Source organism: Terrapene carolina, unplaced genomic scaffold, assembly GCF_002925995.2.
Source record: "Terrapene carolina triunguis isolate 2854851 unplaced genomic scaffold, T_m_triunguis-2.0 Scaffold67, whole genome shotgun sequence".
NCBI classification, from domain to species: Eukaryota; Metazoa; Chordata; order Testudines; family Emydidae; genus Terrapene; species Terrapene triunguis.
Genome location: NW_020664418.1, coordinates 7,269,877 through 7,293,119, shown reverse-complemented (window position 1 = coordinate 7,293,119; position 23,243 = coordinate 7,269,877). Strand labels below are relative to the sequence as shown.

Genomic DNA, 23,243 nt, shown 5'->3' with positions numbered 1-23,243 from the left:
TAGACTTCTAGCATTTGCGTACAAGCACTTTAAAATCTTGTCACTGTTTATTTGTCTGCCCTTTTCTGATGTGTCAGATTCTTTTTTATGTGAATGTTTCTCATCTGATCTGGCCCATACTTTATCCTCTTCCATCCTCTCCTCCTGACTAAAACCTAGAGAATCTCTATCAATAGACTCTCCTCTAAGGCTACGTCTTCACTACAGGGGGGGGGGTCGATTTAAGATACGCAAATTCAGCTACGCGAATAGCGTAGCTGAATTCGACGTATCGCAGCCGACTTACCCCGCTGTAGGGACGGTGGCAAAATCGACCTCTGCGGCTTCCCGTCGACGGCGCTTACTCCCACCTTCGCTGGTGGAGTAAGAGCGTCGATTCGGGGATTGATTGTCGCGTCCCGACGGGACGCGATAAATCGATCCCCGAGAGGTCGATTTCTACCCGCTGATTCAGGCGGGTAGTGTAGACCTAGCCTAAGAGAAGTCTCTGTCTGATCCACGTGCTCCTCTGCAGTGATCGGCTTGCCCCCATCTCTCAGTTTAAAAACTGCTCTGCAACCTTTTTCATGTTAAGTGCCAGCAGTCTGGATCCACTTTGGTTTAGGTGGAGCCCATCCTTCCTGTATAGGCTCCCGCTATCCCAAAAGTTTCCCCAGTTCCTAATAAATCTAAACCCCTCCTCTCTACACCATCGTCTCATCCACGCATTGAGACTCTGAAGCTGTACCTGCTTACCTTGCCCTGATCAGCAGTACATCTATGAGAATCACTTATTTCCATCACGGAAATGCAGCTGCTTTTGGGGTTGAACGCAACAGCTGTTAAACACTGCAGTGCAACTTGATGCTACAGTTTAAGACAGGAAGTGAAGGATGCTCTATCAAGCTGAAACTGAAGTGGGAATTTTGGAGGACAGATTTCTATCAGCCCTGTTGGAATTTGGCTAAAATACCCAGGCTAACACCCTTTCTCACCAGAAGATCTGCCAGTGGTGTTAGGCCCTCCTTGTGAGATGCTGAGCAAACTCAGTTCTCATCCAGCTCCGCAGGAGTTGACAGTAGAGGAGGAATTCAACACCACACAAAAACTGGGTCTCTAATGGCCACAGGTGGCCAGGGCTTGAGATCTAGAGGAATGAGATACAGGATTGAGAGCTGAGAATTGGGAGCAGCTCAGCCAATGACTTGCTGTTTGGCCTTGGACAAACAACTTCACCTCTCTGGCAGCCCCTTAGGAAGCGGGGGATAATATTTACCCACCTGCCCTGGGACTTTAGAGGGCAAGGCAGTATTTTGTACAGTAGTTACCCAACGCAGACCAGAGCCCCCTAGCATCCTACTGATGCACAGGGTCAGAACTGGCTCAGAGGGAAGAGTGCTACCAACTGTACCGCCAACACCATTCCCTCCAGCATCTGGCTCTGCCCTGGGAAGCAGCCTGTTCCACACCAGACCCTGAGTAACTTTTCAGATCTTATGGTGGTTACAGCTCAAACTGCCAGGACTGTAGGCGAGCAAGGAGCAGCTGGCACTGGGCAGGGCTGTGTGCCAATGACAGCAAATGAGAACAGCAGAAACTGGAGCTTCAGCTCAGTGCCTCAGGACGTCAATCTACCCACTGAGCACTTCAGGCACCTACAAAACCTTTCCGGACACTTGTGATTGCAATCTCTGGCATGCCCATTGGTTTATGGACCTCTTCAGGCTGTTAATTTAGGCCTGGTCTAGGCCCAGGGTTTTTTACCAGCACAAATATGTCTACTGACCTGTGCCAGGCAGGGTATCAGACTAGATGATGACAGTAGTCTCTTCTGCCTTAACATCTACGAATCTGTTACACTGGTGATATTTTTGTAACTGAACTAGTAATGCTGTGTGACAAAGTTCCTCCTCTATCTTGGTGGGGTCCTGCGCTTATTGGCGGATTTTCTTGCCTCAGAGAGTCACCATGTGGGTTGGGGAACAGCCCAGAGACCTTCCCCTCTGGAAGAACCCATAGTCCAGGTCAATTGGGAGGTTTGGGGGGAACCCGGGCCCGCCCTCTACTCCGGGTTCCAGCCCAGGGCCCTATGGACTGCAGCTGTCTATAGTGCCTCCTGTAACAGCTGCATGACAGCTACAACTACCTGGGCTACTTCCCCATGGCCTCCTCCAAACACCTTCCTTATTCTCACCACAGGACCTTCCTCCTGGTGTCTGATAACGCTTGTGCTCCTCAGTCCTCCAGCAGCACCCTCTCACTCTCAGCTCCTTGCACCTCTTGCTCCCAGCTCCTCACACTCCCACCACAAACTGAAGTGAGTTCCTTTTAAAACCCAGGTGCCCTGATTAGCCTGCCTTAATTGATTCTAGAAGCTTCTTCTTAATTGGCTCCAGGTGTTCTAATTAGCCTGCCTGCCTTAACTGGTTCTAGCAGGTTCCTGATTACTCTAGTGCAGCCCCTGCTCTGGTCACTCAGGGAACAGAAAACTACTCATCCAGTGACCAGTATATTTGCCCTCTACCAGACTCCTGTACCCCACTGGTCTGGGTCTGTCACATATCCCTCCCCCCTGCTCAAGGCCAAGGGGTTGGGCAGCTTGGGACGCCAGACAGTGCACACGTGACAAGCCATCGGCGTTGCCATGACGGCTCCCTGCTCTGTGTTGCACACGGAACTGGAAAGGTTGGAGGGATAAGAACCATCTGGTCACCTGTGTGTTCTTCTCCTTGTTCCGCTGCATCCATTGAAGAGGGGCATGGTCGGTCACGAGGACAAATCTGTGCCCGAGCAGGTAGTAGCGCAATGTTTCCATGGCCCATTTTACAGCGAAGCATTCTCTCTCCACCACTGCATATTTTTGTTCCCTTGGAAGGAGTTTCCGACTGAGGTATAGAATTGGGTGTTCCTCCTCCCTGACCATCTGTGATAGAACGGCCCCCAACCCTACTTCTGATGCATCCATCTGCAGGATAAACTCCTTGGTGAAATCAGGGGCTATCAGTACAGGGTTACTGCAGAGGGCAGTCCGTAGGTCTGTGAATGCTTCCTCTGCTGCGTCAGACCATCTCATCAGATCAGGTCCACGGGCTTTCACTAGGTCTGTCAGGGGGCTTGCCCTTGTGGCAAAGTGGGGGATAAATCGTCGGTAATACCCCACCACACCTAGGAACGCCCGGACTTGTTTCTTGCGACTTGGTCGGGGCCAATTTTGGATGGCCTCTAACTTGTTCACTTGGGATTTTACCAGACCTTTTCCCACAACGTAGCCAAGATATTTGGCCTCCGTAAACCCTACAGCGCCCTTGGCAGGGTTTGCTGTAAGGCCAGCTCGCCTGAAGGTATCGAGGACTGCCTCCACCTTCTCCAGGTGGGTTTCCCAGTCTGGGGTATGAATGACCACATCGTCCAAGTAGGCAGCAGCATAACTGTTATGCGGGTGTAATAGCTTGTCCATGAGGCACTGGAAGGTAGCTGGGGCCCCATGTAGTCCAAAAGGGAGGACAGTATATTGAAAAAGACCCTCTGGTGTAGAGAACGCAGTCTTTTCCTTTGCGTCTTCTGCAAGGGGAATCTGCCAGTACCCCTTTGTCAAGTCTAGAGTAGTCAAGTAACGGGCATTACCCAGACGGTCCACTAGCTCATCTATGCGAGGTATGGGGTACGCGTCGAACTGGGATACTTTGTTTAGTCCCCGGAAGTCGTTGCAAAATCTTGTGGTGCCATCAGGTTTGGGCACCAGCACGATTGGGCTGGACCACTGACTGTGGGATTCTTCGATGATCCCCAACTCCAGCATTTTTTTTACTTCTGCTTTTATTTCCTCCCTTTTGGCCTCTGGCACCTGATAGGGCCTCATTGTTACTCTGGCCCCAGGGTTCGTGACGATGTGGTGATATGTCTCGGTTGTTCGACCCGGTTTTGTCGAGAACACATCTTGGTTCCAGAAGATCATCTCAGACACCTCATTCTTCTGGTCTGGTGTTAAATCAGGAGACACTCTCACCTGTTTGGAAGGCTTGTTTTCCTGGGTTAGGTCTTTTTGGACCGTTGTGCATGCCTCTTTTGCATGCCAGGGTTTCAGAAGGTTAACGTGATAAATCTGTTCTTGTTTTCTGCGTCCTGGCTGCCGCACCTTGTAGGTTACTTCCCCCACGGGTTCAACCACCTCATAGGGCCCCTGCCATTGGGCCAGAAGCTTGCTTTCTGCCGTGGGTACCAACACCATAACCCGATCCCCTAGTTGGAACTGTCGCACTTTTGCCTGGCAATTGTAATGGGTTCGCTGGGCCTCCTGTGCCTTCTCCAAATGTTCCTGTACAATAGGGGTAACCCGGGCTATCCGGTCTCGCATCTGCATTACATGCTCTATTATATTTCTCCCCTCACTGGGTTCCTCTTCCCAGATCTCTTTGGCGATATCTAGTATGCCACGGGGGTGACGCCCGTATAATAACTCAAAGGGGGAAAACCCAGTTGAGGCCTGAGGTACCTCCCAGATAGCGAACATAAGGTAGGGTAGTAGGGTGTCCCAATCCTTCCCGTTCCGACTTACCACCTTCCTTATCATAGCCTTGAGGGTTCGGTTAAACCTTTCTACCAACCCATCAGTCTGCGGATGGTAGACCGAAGTTCTCAGGGTATGTATATGGAGCAGCGTACAGAGGTCCTTCATTAGCTTCGACATAAATGGGGTTCCTTGGTCAGTTAATATCTCCTTCGGTAGCCCCATTCCGGCAAAGATCCCCACCAGCTCTTTGGCTATAGTTTTAGAGGCCGTGTTCCGCAGGGGGACAGCTTCTGGGTAGCGAGTAGCATAGTCCAAAACAACAAATATATATTGGTGGCCCCGAGCCGTCTTCTCCAGGGGTCCCACTAGGTCCATGGCTATTCGCTCGAAGGGGACCTCTATGATGGGAAGGGGTACTAAAGGTGCCCTCAAGTGGGGATGAGGACTGTGCAGCTGACACTCCGGGCAGGAGGCACAGTACCTCCGCACTTCTTCATGTACTCCGGGCCAGAAGAACCGTCGTAGGACTCGTGCCAGGGTCTTCTCTACCCCCAAATGCCCCCCAAAAAGATGATTATGAGCAAGACTTAATACAGCGTTCTGGTGTTTTTGAGGTACTAGGATCTGCTGTACCTTCTGCCCCTGTACTGGTGCAACCCGGTATAAGAGATCCTTCTTCATTATGAAGTAGGGTCCTGGTCCCTGGGTTCTCCCTTCCACGGGGACCCCATCTATTTCAGTCACCTCCTTCCTAATGTTGTCATACCTTGGGTCTTCTGCCTGGTCCCATCCAAAATTTCCTCTCCCGGGGCTAATCTGCCCAAGATCTAGGGGCCCAGTCTCTGTTGCCTCTACTGGTTCAGAAGCATTAGGGTGGGGGTCAGACTCAGGTGCTTCTCCCTCCTGCGTGGCCTCCTTTTCAGCTGCGCGGGTCCGCCTACCTACTGACTTTGGGTCAGTATTCGGGTTCCCAAGGCGTTAGCTGCCCTTCTTGTCTTTCTACCCTGTCTGGGAGTGGAGAACAAATCTGGGGATATTTCAGAGAAGATTGGGGGTTGACAGTCTGCTGTGGATGCCTCACCAATTTTAGGGTCCCCATCTTTCTCCAGTCCCCCTACTGGGAGTAAGTTTCCAAACCCTGGGAAGTCCCTCCCTATGAGCACCGGGTATGGGAGTTTAGGGACTACACCTGCTGCTACCTCAGTAGTGTTCCCTTGGATCTCGATTTTTACTGGGATGGTGGAGTAGTAACTAACTGTCCCATGGACACATGTTATCCCCGTACGTTTAGCCTGCAGCAGCTGACTACGCTTCACAAGCTTCCCTGAGATAAGCGTGATAGCACTCCCCGAATCAACCAGTGCCGTGGTCCCTACCCCATTTAGTTTCACTGGTATGGTATACATATGTGGGGTTAGTGAGACCCCCACAAGGTGGATTAGGGAGCATGGATCTGCCCAGTTCCCCAGGTTACACTGCATAGGCTCCTCAGCATTGGGACACTGTGCAGCTATGTGTCCCCACTCCCCACAGGCATAACATCTGTATGGAGCCCTAGGCGTTCCCCTGTCTCTTGGTTTGGGCAGTCTAGCACCACGATCCTCTTCTCCCTCAGTGCTCCGACTCTTTGTGGCCTCTGATGGGCCTTCAGCCTCTCTCTTTTTCCACCTGGGCCCTCCTGGTGGCCCAGTCACCCGAACTTTAGGGCTTGGTGCTGCTAGTTTAACCCGGGGTGCCTCTTCCTTAACTGGTTGGGTCAGCTCCCTCGCTGTCCTTCGCCTCTCTACCAGGGCGACAACCTCGTCATAGGTGGAGGGTTCGTTCTGGCTTACCCAGGCACGAAGGTCTGGTGGTAGTCCCCTCATGTATCGGTCGATGACCAGAACCGGTAGTATCTCTTCCGGACTCCGGGACTCTGTTTGCAACCACTTTCGTGCGAGATGGATGAGGTCATACAATTGGGACCGCGGGGTTTTGTCTTCCTGGTACCTCCAACCGTGAAACTGCTGGGCCCGCACTGCTGTCGTTACCCCAGATCTGGCCAGGATCTCTGCTTTCAGCTGGGGGTAGTCTGCCGCAGCCTCTTCAGGCAGATCATGGTAGGCCTTCTGGGCCTCCCCACACAGGAATGGGGCAAGGATGCCAGACCACTGATCTCGAGGCCAGGCCTCCCGTAGGGCTGTCCTCTCAAAGGCCAGAAGGTATGCCTCTACATCATCCTCCCATGTCATTTTCTGCAGCCAATGGCTGGCCCGTATGAGCCACGTCCCATCAAGGCCGCGATTCAGCTCTGTAAGGGACTTTACCTGGTTTACCAGTTCCCGCAACATAGCTCGGTCTTGAGCAGCCTGGTCCATCAGCAGGCGATTAGTCTCTTGCTGCAGCCGCACTGCCTCCTGTTGGGCGGCTGCCTGGACACGGGTAGCCTCCTGCTGGGCCACCATAGCTTGTATCAGTGCCCGCACTACGTCATCCATTGTGGTGAAAAAAAATAAACCCTCTACCTTTTTTTGGTTTGTTTTTGTTTAAATCACCCTCCTTCTTCCGCCGCGCTGTGCACCCCAAGATCCCACTACTGACAACAGTGTGACAAAGTTCCTCCTCTAATTTGGTGGGTCCTGCGCTTATTGGCGGATTTTCTTGCCTCAGAGATTCACCATGTGGGTTGGGGAACAGCCCAGAGACCTTCCCCTCTGGAAGAACCCATAGTCCAGGTCAATTGGGAGGTTTGGGTTGGAACCCGGGCCCGCCCTCTACTCTGGGTTCCAGCCCAGGGCCCTGTGGACTGCAGCTGTCTATAGTGCCTCCTGTAACAGCTGCATGACAGCTACAACTCCCTAGGCTACTTCCCCATGGCCTCCTCCAAACACCTCCCTTATTCTCACCACAGGACCTTCCTCCTGTTGTCTGATAACACTTGTGCTCCTCAGTCCTCCAGCAGCACACCCTCTCACTCTCAGCTCCTTGCACCTCTTGCTCCCAGCTCCTCACACTCCCACCACAAACTGAAGTGAGCTCCTTTTAAAACCCAGGTGCCCTGATTAGCCTGCCTTAATTGATTCTAGCAGCTTCTTCTTAATTGGCTCCAGGTGTTCTAATTAGCCTGCCTGCCTTAACTGGTTCTAGCAGGTTCCTGATTACTCTAGTGCAGCCCCTGCTCTGGTCACTCAGGGAACAGAAAACTACTCATCCAGTGACCAGTATATTTGCCTTCTACCAGACTCCTGTACCCCACTGGTCTGGGTCTGTCACAGCTGGTACAAACCCCAGTGTGGACACAGCTATAAGGGGATAAAAGTGCCTTATACTGATGTAGCTTATTCTCCTTCCTGTAGGGTAATAGCTATAGCAGAATAACTGCAGCCACACGAGAGGGAGTGTTCCAGGGTAGTTAAAGTGGCAGAACTTGTGTGTGTTAAGCCCTTACACTGTGTTAAGGAAACAGCTCTGTCCTCATTAAACAAATTTTCAACCAAGCAGAACCAAGTTACAGAACAGTGTGTGAACCCAGCTGAGCAGGGATCCATTTGAACATACGTCTGGCACTGACCTAGTTTAGTGCATTCCCTGATTCAGGGAGCATTTGCATGGGTGAACTCACAGGTTTTTTAAATGATCTGCCAAACCAGTTTGACTATAGCCCTAATGTAGATAGCGCTGCACAGGTCTGGGCAACCTCAGTGTCCCATACTCAGCCGCTCCTGCTCAGAATGTTTTGTGGCAATTCTTGTAACTCCTCAAAGGAAGCATTGGGTCCATGGGTGATATGTGAATGCCTCCTTTGAGGAGACTAGACACCCCACCCCCGCCCCTTCTGCCCGAGGTCCCGCCCCACCTTGCCCGTCCCCTCCCTTCCACCTGCCAAAGCCCTGAGGCCCACCGCAGCCAGAGGAGCCCTGGCCAAACTGCCCCAACCCCTGGGCCATTGGCTGGCCCCCAAGCGCCGGCCTGACCAGTCCCAAGCCAACCCCTGACCCGAGTTGCCCTGGGTCCCCCTTGGCCATAGCCAGCCGGCTGAGCCTCAGCTCTAGGCTACCAGCCCAAGCTAAGCTTCCACCGGCTTTGGGGGATATGGGGAGTCAGGGCGGGGCCTCGAGCACTTTGGAGAAGGCTCCATGGTAACTGATGCAATGGCTTATGGGACATTCCTGGCAGGGCAGCCAGTTGTGAGCGATTGAGCCAATCTATTACAGCAGAAGTTAGGAATGAGACACCTGGACAGCCAGCCCACAGCTAGCAAAACAAACCCTTGGGGCTCCCACAGGGATAGAGTTGAGTCATGCGGTCATCCCAAACTTGTCCCACTTCAACTTCACAGCACCAGGGGGCTGATTTCCCCTGCCCAGGGCATCACTCCCATACATTAGGCCTAGAGCTGAAGAAAGGCAACGTGACAGGAGTATCAGCAATCGTTGCCAGAGTCAAGGAGTTTTCACAAGGCTGTTTGTACCAAAGGTGATGTGTGTTTCACTTTTCACCTAGCCCCCAATCCCACTTAGCTTTTCCTTCACCCTCCACAGCTCCTGCTTCTTCTGAGCCTGCAAATAGTCTTTTCCTTCTGTCACACTGATCTCTTGAAAATATTAATAGCCTGTGATCATGGCCTGCCCTCACCTAATCTTTTTTTAAGATGATAATTTTAGCTCCATTCCTCACTTCCTCTCATGCTCCAATCCTTTGCTCATCTTTGTAGTGGGTGAGACAAGTGGGAGGCAGTGTGTCCTAGTGGACAGAGCACTGGACAGGGACTCGGAAGACCGGGGTTACTTTCTTGGCTCTGCCACTGGCCTAGTGGGTGACACTGGGTAAGTCACATCACCTTCCTGTGCCACAGTTTCCCCATTTTAAAAAAAAAAGGGTGAGGGGGATAAGAATATCAACATCCTTTGAGAGCGACTGTGGTGACCAAACTGCCACATGCCCCAGAGGTACAAACTGGCATTGTTTGTACATCCTTAGCTGTACTGAACCCCAGGATAGCACTGTGAGCCCAGATTTATCCCCTGGGGGTCTCAGACTCCCCTAAGTCGGTCTATCTAAGGTACTTATCTGGCCCCCATTGCCATAGTCTTTGAGCACCTCATAATTTTTAATGGCTTTCTCCTCTCAGCACGCCAGGCAGGCAGGGCTGTCACCCCCATTGCACAGGTGGGGAACTGAGGCATAGAGAGACTAAATGACTTGCCAAGGCCACACAGAGTCTGTGGCAAAGCAGGGACTTGAACCCCAATCTCCCAAATTCCAAGCTAGTGCCCTGACCCCTGGGTCATCCAGCCTCTTCATCCCTCCCTAACCATGCTGTTTATTGCCTTTTCCTAGGTGTAGGGCTTGGCATGTGTCAGTCTGGACTGTCCCCTCCTCGCCTGCGGTGCCACTTGCTCCAACTCCTCCAGCTGACGTTTGGTTTTAGCTGAATTTGCACTGTAAATCTGGCACATCAGGCTGGCATGGGAGCCTGGCTGTTCAAGAACGCAGCGATGGGATGCAAAGCTTTGGGAGTTTGGCTCAGGAGAGAACTGTCTGAAAGTCCTTCCAGGCTGCTCAGCATGTTTGCAGCTTCCACCCAGTTCCTAGTGGACAGGTATCCACGTCACAAAACCCACCACAGAACTGGCACTAATTGACTTGGGTCAGTACTGACCAGGCAGAGAGACTCCGCTCCCCCTTCAGCTGCTGCTCAGGCTAGTACCTCCCCGGGATGGTTGAGGCACATCAGCAGAAACGCAGAGGCAGCATGATCTAGTGGCCAGGGCACTGGATGCCTGGGTTCTATTTTTGGCTCTAACAATGTCCTGCTGGGTGACCGTAGGCACATCACTTCCCCTCGCTGCGCATTCTGGTCTGTCTAGACTGTAGGCTCTTCAGGCCAGGGGCCGTCTCTCACTCCGTCTCTGTCCAACACCCAGCACAACAGGGCCTTGATCTCTAGACACCACAATAGAAATAGAGAGGGGGCAGCGTGGGGGAAGATCGTGCTGTACCTGTCCTGCAGATCAATAGAGCAGTCAGTCTGGCACCATTCACCAGCGGGGAGAAATAAACAAACCAACCTCCCCACAGGTGGTTCTCTGTGGCTTCTAACTCAGCCTGAGATGGGCCACCCATCCTGGCCCTTCACAGCTCTGCATAGGGTAGGCATGAGATGTTGGCCGAGCCTTTTTAATTTCAAGTTTCTTTCTGCTTCAGTGCCTGATTTTGAAGAAGAAATTGGCTGCAGGATCCAGAGGTTAAGAGCTGTAATAAGAGGCAATTTTTTAAGGTTTGTCAGTTTTGCTGCTTAATCATCTGGATGTTGTCCCTTTGAATAAGGGATCCTGAATTCTTGGGGAAATGTTGAAAGGCACCATGAGCTCAGCAGGCACTTACCATATGTTCCATGTCTCATCATAAACATTGCAGCCACCAGCAGAGCCCCGGCTATTGCTCCTGCTATGGGAGTTGCAATATTGCCTGGCACAGTTTATTTTCAGGATGCTTTATAGTCTGTACAACACCCACATAAGGCAGGGAGGTGAGCAGTGCAATCACACCATCTTATACACAGAGAAACTGAGGCAAGGGAGGATGAATGACTTGCTCAAGGCCACAGCAGGGATTGGTGTCAGGAATTAGGAGCCTGTGGTTCAAACCCAGGCCTGCCTTTATGGGGAGGCACTGGGCACGCTGCCGCCCCAGCTCAGCCCCACAGATGCACAAGGGCCTGCTCCCAGCATGGAGCAGCAGGGCCGCCCAGAGGATTCAGGGGGCCTGGGGCAAAGCAATTTCGGGGGCCCCTTCCATAAAAAAAAAGTTGCAATACTATAGTAACATGTATTTGGAAATGTAAAAAATAACTAGTGAAATACATTCAAAAATTAATTTGTAATAATTTGAAAATACACTAAATACATTATTTAAAAACATTAAATGCTTTAATGGTATGTATACATTTGCAATTACATAATGGGCTGTTGCTGGGTGATGGTGATGGTTGGTGCCAATGGGCTGTCGCTGCCTGGGGGTGGCGCTGCTGTTACCCAGGGCTGGGTGGGGAGCTGGGCTCTGGGTTGGGGGGTGCCCGGCTCACAGGGCTGGACTCAGGACTGTGGGGAGATGGGGTCAGGGGGGTGTCCAGCTCAGAGGGGCTGGGCTCGGAGCTGGGGGTCAGGGCTGTGGGGGGGATGGGGTCAGGGGGTGTCCGGCTCAGAGGGGCTGGGCTTGGAGCTGGGGGTCAAGGCTGTGGGGGGGATGGGGTCGGGGGGTGTCTGGCTCACAGGGGCTGGGCTCGGAGCTGGGGGTCAGGGCTTTGGGGGATGGGGTCAGGGGGGTGTCCGGCTCACAGGGGCTGGGCTCAGGGCTGTGGGGAGATGGGATCACGGGGGTGTCCAGCTCAGAGGGGCTGGGCTTGGAGCTGGGGGGCTGGGCTGTGGGGGGTCTGGGCTCGGGGGGGTTGCCCGGCTCAGAGGGGCTAGGCTCAGAGCTGGGGTCAGGGCTGTGGGGAGGATGGCGTCGGGGGGTGTCTGGGTCAGAGGGGCTGGGCTCGGAGCTGGGAGTCAGGGCTGTGGGGGATGGGGTCGGGGGGGGGTGCCCGGCCCCTTACCATGCCGCTTACCCCCTCTCCCGGAACCTCAGCACGCCGCGTCCAATGCTGCAGTGGCGTGGTGTTTCCAGTGGGGCCTGAGCTCCCGCCGCTCGGCTGCAGCTCGCAGCCCCGCCCCCTTACCAGCTGAGACGCTGGGGGATGGGGGAAGACGGAGGCGGGGGGAGCCTCCAATATACTCGTGGGGGCCCCTGCGGGGCCTGGGGCAAATTGCTCCACTTGCCGCCCCCCCCCCTCCCCGGGCGGCCCTGTGGAGCAGGGTTTGTGTCATTTTTTGAACCCGCCTCCTTGCTGTCTCCTGCCAGCAGGGGGAGCTGGGCTCCTGCCTTGTCCTGTGTGCATCCAGAGCAGACTCCACTTAGGTTCTGCCGCTGCTGCTTTCCAGACCAGTGAGCCCTGCTTGTTTCACCACAGAGGGCTCTGCAAGGCGCATTCCACCTCCCTCCAGCTTCCCCCACCTCCAGGTGATGCTAGAGAGAGGAGGAAGATACTGGAGTGGGGGAGGCAGTGGAGGGCTGCTGGATAGCTGCGGGGTGCTTAGGGTTGCCAACTGTCTAATTGCACAAACCCAAACACCCGTGCCCCATCCCTTCCCCAAGGCCCCGCCCCTGCTCACTCCATCCCCCCTCCTTCTGTTGCTTACTGTCCCCCACCCTCATTAATTTTCCATGGGCTGGGGCAGGGGATTGGGATGCGGGAGGGGGTGTGGGCTCTGGGCTGGGGCTGAGGGGTTCAGAGTGTGGGAGGGGATTCCAGGTTGAGACTGGGCAGGGGATTGGAGTGTGGGGGGTGGGGGGGATGAGTGTTGTAGGCTCCAGCTGGGCGGTTCTTACCTCAGGAAGGCTCCCGGAAGTGGCAGCATGTCCCTGAGGCTCCTAGACTCAGGGGAAGCCAGGCGGCTCTGCCCTTGCCTGCAGTCACCACCCCCGCGGCTCCCATTGGCAATGATTCCTGGCCAATGGGAGCTGTGGATTTGGCGCTCGGGGCAGGGGCAGCGTGCAGAGACCCCCTGGCCAGCCCTGCACCTAGGAGCCGCAGGGACATGCTGGCCGCTTCTGGGAGCTGCATGGAGCCAGGGCAGGCAGAGAGCCTGCCTTAGCCCCGCTGTGCCACTGACTGGACTTCTGGCCTGTTAAAATCTCCTGGAGTGCTTTCAATAGCAACCAGGAGATTGAGGCCGATTCCAGGAGAGTCCCGGCCAATTCGGGAAGGTTGGCAACCCTAGGGGATGCTGTATTGCTGAGGGGGGAGGGTTGTGGAATAGGGAGCTGTGTGTTGGGGGGATGCTGGAGGGATGCTTTGTTATTGGGGGCTTGTGGAGGGCTCTGGGGTGTCAAGAAAGAGCAGGCACTTACCACCATGCGATTGAGGGACACCCAGCAGTCTTCAGGGAAGTCCTGCAGCATGGGCACCAGGAACTGAAGGCAGCCATCCCAGTGACACAGCAGCAGCATCATTCCAATCAGGTTCACAATCCGCACCACCGCGCTCGCCAGGTCATAGGTCATGTGGAATATCTGCAGGGGCCAGGATGGACACGATTCACACCCAGCTCATCAGCCTACCAATACAACCAGCAGACGGAGAGCTCCAAGCCAGGGAGCCACAACAAATCAAAGGCAGCCCAAGACAAGGTTGGGTCAATTCTCCACGGGCAGATTAGTGGTTAAATACAAAACATTAGAGCAACTCAGAAAACAGGTTAAAAAAAATAATCACCAAATATACCTACCCCCTCCCATTTTTCATCCACATTTCACTTGGATTTAAAATTTTCAGTCTGCTTTACAAAATAAATCGCATAGCTTCTCTTCAGCATTTCACTCGCACGTTACTTCTCTCCAGGGAGCAGTCCTCCTTTGATATCCCCCGTTTTGAAAATAGATTGTAAGTCCCACAGGGCAGGGGCTTTCTCTGTGTTTGTATATTGGATGCATGTGCCAGCATTCTCTCACACGCAGCAGCCTTAAACCAGCCAGAGCTCTCCAGTGAAAAATTCAGCAGAACTTGTCTCTTATCCAGCTGTCCCCTCTGCCCTTGGCCTTACATGGAGGACGGCAGGCTGGTGGAGAGGAGGGGGCATGGCATAGCTGGGCTACACAGAGTTGGGCTACCATCTTCTGCTGGTATGCAGAGTCTTACCCTTCACAGGGCCATTTAGAACCAGAGGGCTCAGCAGCCCTGAATCAGGGAGTTGGAGTTGGTTCTCTGCAGCCACCATTCTCCATTACAAGGAGAGGCAACGTATTTTCCCCATTGTACTAATCATAAGCAGAATATATTCAGAAGTCCACGTATCATGTGATCAAGGCGGGGTGCAGACAGACATATGCCCCATAGAGTACAGCCCAGCGAGGACACTTTGCTTTATTTGCTAGGGAGAACTGGCATTCTGAAAACACTGGGGTTTGTCTCGCTAGGGACATGCAACCTACATGGAGCTACTATAAGGTGGGTGCAAAACTGGTTGGAAAACCATTCCCAGAGAGTAGTTATCAGTGGTTCATGGTGGAAGGATGTAACAAGTGGGGTCCCACACAGTGGCGTAGCCAGCTTTTAAGAGGAGGGGGAGCAAAGATAAAAAGGCACCCCCCATTGGCTCCTCCTCTGGCCACGCCCCCTTGGCTCCTCCTCCGGCCGCACCGACCCTCCCCCTCCATGGCTCCTCCGGCCCTGCCGTGCCACTCCCGTGACCCCCCCCTCGCTCCTCCGGCCGCGCCCAGCGCCCCCCATGACTGCCGGCCACACTGCAGGCCGCCAGCCTGGGCGCCCCCTCACTCCTCTCCGGCCCGGCCGCGGCTGCCAGGCCGCGAGCCTGCGTCCCCCCTCGCTCTTCCGGCCCAGCCGCGGCTGCCGGGCTGCTCTGCGGGCCGCCAGCCTGCGCCCCCCCCTCGCTCCTCCGGCCGCTTTTGGAAAGGTGGGGGAAGCGGCTGCTTCCCCTGCACCCCGCTAGCTATGCTAGTGGTTCCACAGGGATCGGTTTTGGGTCTGGTTCTGTTCAATATCTTCATCAATGGTTTAGATCAGAGGTGGGCAAACTACGGCCTGCGGGCCACATCCGGCCCATGGGACCTTCCTGCCTGGTCCCTGAGCTCCCGGCTGGGGAGGCTAGTCCCCGGCACCTCCCCGGGTGTCCCCCCTCCCCCTCTGGGCGGCATGGCTGGCTCTGGCTGGGCCCCGCGGCTGCGAGCTCCTGCCGCTCCAAGCGGCATGGTAAGGGGACGGGGAGTGTGTGGGGGGGTGTTGGATAAGGGGCAGGGTGTCCCGGGGGGCAGTTAGAGGACAGGGAGCAGGGAGCAGTTGGATGGGGCGGAGGTTGGGAGGAGCAGGGGGTTGGATGGGTTGGGAGTTCTGATGGGGGCAGTCAGGGGCCGGGGACCAGGCTGTTTGGGGAGGCACAGCCTTCCCTACCCGGCCCTCCATACAGTTTTGCAAGCCTGATGTGGCCCTCGGGCCAAAATGTTTGCCACCCCTGGTTTAGATAATGGTATAGAGAGTACATGTATAAGGTTTGTGAGCGATACCAAGCTGGGAGGGGTTGCAAGTGCTTTGGAGGATAGGAATAAAATTCAAAATGATCTGGACAAACTGTAGGGATGGTCTGAAGTAAATAGGATGAAATTCAATAAGGAGAAATGCAAAGTACTCCATCTAGGAAGGAACAATCAATCAGTTGCACACATACAAAATGGGAAATGACTGCCGAGGAAGGAGTAATGTGGAAAGGGATCTGGAGGTCATAGTGGACCACAAGCTAAATATGAGTCAAAAGTGTAATGCTGTTACAAAAAAATCGAACATAATTCTGGGATGCATTAGCAGTATTGTAAGCAAAACACAAGAAGTAATTCTTCTGCTCTACTCTGCGCTGATTAGGCCTCAACTGGAGTATTGTGTCCAGTTCTGGGCGCCACATTTCAGGAAGGATGCGGACAAACTGGAGAAAGTACAAAGAAGAGTGACAAAAATGATTAAAGGTCTAGAAAACATGACCTATGAGGGAAAATTGAAAAAAATTGGGTTTGTTTAGTGTGGAAAAGAGAAGACTGAGAGGGGACATCATAACAGCTTTCAAGTACGTAAAAGGTTGTTACAAGGAGGAGGAAGAAAAATTGTTTTTCTTAACCTCAGGATAGGACAAGAAGCAATGGGCTTAAATTGCAGCAAGGGAGGTTTAGGACATTGGGAAAAACTCCCTAACTGTCAGGGTGATTAAGCTCCGGAATAAATTGCCTAGGGAGGTTGTGGAATCTCCATCATTGGAGATTTTTAAGAGCAGGTTAGACAAACGCCTGTCAGGAATGGTGTAGATAATACTTAGTCCTGCCATGAGGCAGGGGACTGGACTAGATGACCTCTTGAGGTCCCTTCCAGTCTTATGATTCTTTATTAATGCCCTGCTCTGTCGCAATAGCTGAACCCCTCTGCTGTGGATCACAGTGGGCGGAGAGGTGTACACACTCCTGCACAAGTGTAACTGGGGGAGGTTCTCTCTGTAAAGGAAGGCCTGTAAGTTACACGTGACACATGGCACACAGAGCATCCCAAGGTTCCCTGCACCTTTAATACAGACGTGCAGCTCAGGAAGACTACAAATCCCAGCATGCCACAATCCAATTTAACAAAAAGCCTGTTTGGATCAAGATGGAGCAGTTTATGTTGGAACCTGTAGTCCCTATGGGATGCATATTCACGTTACAGTAAATCTGTTGCATTTGAGGTGCCTGGCAAGTTGTTAGTGTTGCCAACTTTCTAATCGCAAAAAAACAAACACCCCTGCCCTGCCCCATCCCTTCCCCAAGGCCCTGCCCCGCCCCGCCCCACCCTTTCTCCCCATGTTCTGAAGGGTTGCCATAGCGATTTTTGCCAGTGCAAGGACGGACTGAGGCACGACAGACAGATGTGGCCTAGCCCTGCCTGCTCATCACATCTCGGTGCCTTGGCCAGGGAAATCCTGAACACCGCTCCCCATGTGAAGCAATGCTGCTGTGGCTAGAGGAGGGATGACACATGTGAGTGAAGTATGTAGACTCATTGCTGTCAGCTGCCTCCCACCAAATGTATCCCGGCCCCTCGTCATGAGGAGACCTCTCCCTTCCCCATGTTGGGGATCCAGGCGCAACCTGGCTGTTTCACAGATCAGCCCACAAGCTATTCACACAACTTCTTAGTTTGATTTTAATTGAGTCAATTGAGTGCCGAGAAACCTGAGGGGCTGAATGTCCCCATGTGAGTCAGGCAAAGCACAGACAGGACTTGGGCAGCACAAAGGAGATGCATTCTGGACAAGCATGTCCCTGGTTACTCCATGTACCTCACAGCTCTACCCAGGCACCTTGCATCTGGACTTATCCCAGCCTTGGGCTCCCTACACAACTCTGCCAATGTGGCTCAGTCCTATCCATAGCCCCCTTGCTATTCCAGTGCTCAGTCCCCCACTCCTCACAGCTCTGCCAACGCACCTCACTCCGGACCAAAATGACTCCAGTGGTCCCTTCTAACCCTATGGTTCTATGAATCTGTGACTTGTACCCCTGCTATTCCAGTACTGGGCTCCCCTCACAGCTCTGCTGATGCCATTCCCCCTCCCCACCGACCTCTGCCAAAGGGGTCTCTATCCTGAGGTGTAACACCCCCTGCTATTACACTGGGGATTTTGGCTGGGGATATAAAAGTCAGCTAGGCAGAACATATGCCGACACCTACATAACTCATTCTCCCTTATGGCCTTGGCAGGATCTACACTCGGTTCTTCAGAGGAACATTAGCCCTCTGGTACCACCTAACCTAGCTTTCTCACATGGCACTTGGACAAGCTGGGTTGAGAAATTGATGCAACCCCTCATGTAAGATGGAGAAGTAATTTTCAGTTAATTAATTGGAACCACTAACTATAATAATTAATAATTTAGAACTAGTCATACTCCGTACTCTGAAAACATTTAGCATTAGAGCAACGCTGTCCACTCATGCTGCTCTGTTACTTCATTAGGCCTAAGTGACGGGTTTGTATGAAGAAAGAACCAACCCAACCATCACCCTCAAATTTAAGCTGACCGTGGGACTCAGGAGACCCAGGTTCAATTCCCCGTTCCATGACAGATTTCCTTGGGAAAGTCCCTTAGGCCTAGATCCTCAGAGGTGTTTAGGCACTTAACTCCCATTGGTTTCAATCCTTGGAGGATCCAGGCCTTAGTCTCCCTATGCCTCAGTTCCCCATCTATACAATGGGGCAATAGCTCGGCCCTACTTTACAGGACTGTTGTGAGGATAAATTAAAGAACGTGAGGCGCTCAGATACTGCAGCAATGTGGACAGATAAGTAGGGAAGTAGAAAGGCAGACAGTTTGGTTAACTGTTTCTAAACCCCATTGTTCATCCAGCTTCCTCTGCTTCTAGGGTGCAGCAGAAAACAGAGCCAAAATAGCATGAGAGGCCACCAAACAGCATTTCCAAGCAAGATGGACCCAGAATCCTGAGTGAAAGGCTGCGGTAGGAAATCCAGCTCTGTTTGGCTGGCTCAGCAGGTTAGTATGACAGCTGAGCAAATCCTTCAGAAAGAATCATTTGACTGGTTTCATCTCTTCTTCTGTCGCAGAAATGATCACCTCGAGTCCAGAGTATTCAAATGACAACCGAGGGCTATGCTGGTGCTTGGGGCAATGATCTGTGAAAGGGGCCACAAGTGGATATTTGTCAATGGAGGGTTTTAGTGAGTTAAATGACATTTCCTCTCCTAGGTATCTGCACTCTCACATTTCATCAGAGTTCTAGCAATAATTCCATCCCTAGGAGCCCTGCCCGTGGGGACAGTGTCCGGAACTGCCTTTTTTCTTTAACATAGAAAGATAGAAAATCAAAAGCCTGCGGAAATGGACGTCTCAGGAGATTTGTAAAGGGATACAAAGCTTTTCACCCCCTAGCTGGGGATTTGGCCCTATTCCAGCTAGGGATGCAAAGCTTTCACCATCTGATCTGTGTTCAGCAGCCTGCGTGAACTGAGTTGGGAGCTTCAGCCTAGTTCTTAGTGGACAGGTGTCCCCATGACAAGCCGCTGCCTTTGCTCTTGGCAAGAACTGACTCCCTTGGCTGGCAGTCCCAGGAAAGGGGGCCAAAAGTTGAATGGGCCATATAGAGTGAATTGCCATCCCCAAGGCTGCCACCATCTGGACAGACAGCCCCAGTCTCCAGGGCAGTCAGTTCAGTACCTTTCCCCCCTTGAAATAAATTCACTTTCAGACATTAAGAAAAAAGGAGGAACCCGCACTCTGAGGAGCAGAGACGTAGCCACAGGGGGATGTGGTGGATGCCCTTCGTCTGAGCAGATATCCCTGCAGTAATTTTGCCCCATGTCATGGGGAATACGGGTTCCAAACACTCACCAGAGAGCTCCTAAGCTGGTCTCTCACCAAGCACTGTGCCTTGCTGCCCTGCAGCACCCCCCCGCCCCCCGCCCCCCGCCCCGCTTGTGCATGAGAGATGGGGAAGGAGCGTCCGAAAGTACATTGCACGGGGACATGAGCTGTGATTGGTACTTGTCTGGCTTTTGTCATTATGGCAGGGAAGCCTGGAGTGCTAATGACCAGTCCTGTGCTGGGTGCTATTGGGGCTCCCTAGCTCCCTTGGAGTTGGTCACACACTTGGTCTTTCATCTGCTTGCCATTTGAGTGATTGGGGTTTGGCAAAGGCGGTGGTGGCCTGTACTCAACCTCTGAACCTCTGTTTCAGGAGAGAGGCAAGCGGGAGGTGGTGACACTGGCTGACAGTGCTGAGGGCTTCACCTCAGAAACCAGGCCAATTGTCCACAAATGGCTATGACTTGTGAATCCCTGTTATGAAGTCTGCTCTACACCCCCAGTCAAGGGAACAGTAAAGCTTCCTGGCAGGCCAGCAGCAGGAGGGACTGTGAACATCGCAGCCGAACTGAACCCTTTTCCAGTAAAGCAGCCTCTAGTTGTGGATGTGCCTTAGAACCCCCTCTGCATCTAATGGGATTATCCATCAGGCTCCTAGTGGTACACATTTGAAATCCTGTCAGCACTGACCAACTCTGTAGAATACATCTCCACTGGCTCTACACCCCTGTAGGATTCCGCTGGGCTGGGTGAAGCCTCAGATGGCCACTAAAGTCAGAGGGCAAAGTAGACTTGAAGGTGACTTAACGGGGCAAGGGGCCCCCGGCTGTGGAATCTAGGCCGTGGCTCCATCACACTGTTTTAACTAAAGGTATAGTTGTTTAAGTCAGTGCATATCCGAGTGTGGATACTCGGACTGATGTATCAATTGTCAGTAGAATTTTTGGTAAAGTATCTATAATTTCAGTTCCTTGAGAATAGTGTTGGCTAAGTAGTTTAAGTGTCCAACATTAATTTATGGTACAAATCCAAAAATATCCCTTTAGAAGAAAACACTTAAGGGTACAAAAATCAAGACAACAAAAATAATTTAAAAACCCCACCTTATGGGACAGAGTTACGGTTGTGCTGTGATTAAATGTGCATTTGATTATTTCTGAAAATAGCATGTTTGTCGATTACGTGGAGAATGCGAGATTTAGGACACTCTTAACTATTCGTTCCTTTATTTGGGTTTTGCAAATGAAGCGTTAGGAAAATTTTGTGATTTTTTTTTCACGTAGCAAACTTAGCTAGTTTTCTAAACAAAGCTTTTTGTTTCTAGATATATGCGAGTTGAGTGAATGAGGAAAAAAGTTTTCCATAGAGTATTGGCTTGAATTTAAAATTCATTGGACCACTTATCTTTTGCACTGCACCTTGTATAGTCATTTAGACTAATGCAGAGTGAACGTAAAATCAGGGCCGGCTCCAGGCACCAGCTGAGCAAGCAGGTGCCTAGGGCAGCCAAGGGGAAGGGGCGGCATGTCGGGCTCTTCGGCGGCAATTCGGCGGACGGTCCCTGTCCCTCTCGGAGGGAAGGACCTGCCGCCGAATTGCTGCCGAAGAAGAAAGCAGCATGGTGGAGCTGCCACCGATCGCGGTCGCGGCTTTTTTTTTTTTTTTTTTTCTTTGCTGCTTGGGGCAGCAAAAACCCTGTAGCCGGTCCTGCGTAAAATGCTACCACTTTGATTTGATAGCATTTCACTCTTCCTTTGCACTGGTGTAAATGACTATACAAGATGCAGAAGAGAATCAGACTTGCTCATGCTCATGCTTTGCTCATGCTCAATCCACTTTTGGAGTAATAGAGTTTTACACACTCAACACCTGAATACTCATTCATAGTGTATTTAAACTTACATGTGCAAGAATTTGCACCAAAATTTAAATTCAAAATGATCTGGACAAACTGGAAAAATGGTCTGAAGCAAATAGGATGAAATTCAATAAGGACAAATGCAAAGTACTCCATTTAGGAAGGAACAATCAATGAGTTGCTCACATAAAAAATGGGAAATGACTGCCTAGGAAGGAGTACTGTGGAAAGGAATCTGGGCATCATAGTGGACCATAAGCTAACTATGAGTCAACAGTGTAACACATGATAGTTTTCAAGTACATGTTACAGGGAGGAGGGAGAAAAATTGTTGTTCTTAACCTCTGAGATTATGACAAGAAGCAATGGGTTTAAATTGCAGCAAGGGAGATTTAGGTTGGACATTAGGAAAAACCTTCCTAACTGTCAGGGTGGTTAAGCACTAGAATAAATTGCCTCAGGAGGTTGTGGAATCTCCATCATTTGAGATTTTTAAGAGCCGGTTAGACAAACACCTGTCAGGGATGGTTTAGATAATACTTAGTCCTGCCATGAGTGCAGGGGACTGGACTAGGTGACTTCTCGAGGTCCCTTCCAATCCTATGATTCTATGAAAATTGGTGCATTTTACATGGTATCAGACATAGCAGGTGGACGAGGTTCCCTAAGACCCTCACCAGATCTCTAGTACCGATACAATTAAACAGACCACAAATGTCCAAGCAGTTATTTTGTGTGATTAGTACAAGAGAAATTTACCTTTAAACTTCCCCCCCATAGCCCAGTTCTTTTAGGAACGATGCCGTAGGCAAGTCCTGTATGACACAGAAAGGGAAAAAAATTACTTTTTAAGAAGCTGATGAAAAATGCTCCCTCTCTCCTTAAACTGCTTCTTCTCTCCAAGAGATTCAAAGCATCAGTAGCTTGTGCCTGATTACAAAAATAATGATCATCCAATCAGGAAACAATAACGATACCATCTGGCCAATCACAGCTAACAGTTAATTTTTGTTCATATGTATTAAGTGTCGAATACTGGCAGAAAATTGGTTGTCATCAAACTACAGATAGAAATAAAACTAGAGGAAAAAGTTAATAGGAACATAAGAACGGCCATACTGGGTCAGACCAAAGGTCCATCTAACCCAGTAGCCTGTCTTCTGACAGTGGCTAATGCCAGGTAACCTATGGGGAATGAACAGAACAGTAATCATCAAGTGATCCATCCCCTGTCGCCCATTCCCAGCTTCTGGCAAACAGAGGCTAGGGACACCATCCCTGCCCATCCTGGCTAATAACCATTGATGGACCTGTCCTCCATAAACTTATCTAGCTCTCTTTGGAACCCTGTTATAGTCTTGGCCTTCACAACATCCTCTGGCAAGGAGTTCCACAGGTTGACTGTGCGTTGTGTGAAAAAAATACTTCCTTTTGTTTGTTTTAAACCTGCGGCCTATTAATTTCATTTGGTGACCCCCTAGTTCTTGTGTTAGGAGAAGGAGTAAATAACACTTCCTTATTTACTTTCTCCACACCAGTCATGATTTTATAGACCTCAATCATATCCCCCCCCAGGCATCTCTTTCCATGCTGAAAAGTCCCAGTCTTATTAATCTCTCCTCATATGGAAGCCGTTCCATACCCCTAATAATTTTTATTGCCCTTTTCTGAACCTTTTCCCATTCCAATATATCTTTTTTGAGATGGGCCGACCACATCTGCACACAGTATTCAAGGTGTGGGCGTACCATGGATTTATATAGAGGCAATATGATATTTTCTGTCTTATTATCTATCCCTTTCTTAATGATTCCCAATACTCTGTTTGCTTTTTTGACTGCCATTGCACATTGAGTGGATGATTTCAGAGAACTATCCACAATGACTCGAAGATCTTTTTCTTGAGCGGTAACATCTAATTTAGATCCCATCATTTTATATGTATGGTTGGGATTATGTTTT

General features: G+C 51.5%; 1 protein-coding gene across 1 annotated transcript in view; it reads right to left on the bottom strand.

Moving 5' to 3' along the window:
* The window catches only part of HCN4 (hyperpolarization activated cyclic nucleotide gated potassium channel 4), a 176,694-nt gene that overhangs the window by 57,375 nt on the left and 96,076 nt on the right, over positions 1 to 23,243 (bottom strand). The window contains exon 3 of the mRNA XM_024213759.2: positions 13,424 to 13,585. Within this exon, the coding sequence (XP_024069527.2) occupies positions 13,424 to 13,585 (162 nt within the window). The remainder of the gene's footprint in view (positions 1 to 13,423; positions 13,586 to 23,243) is intronic.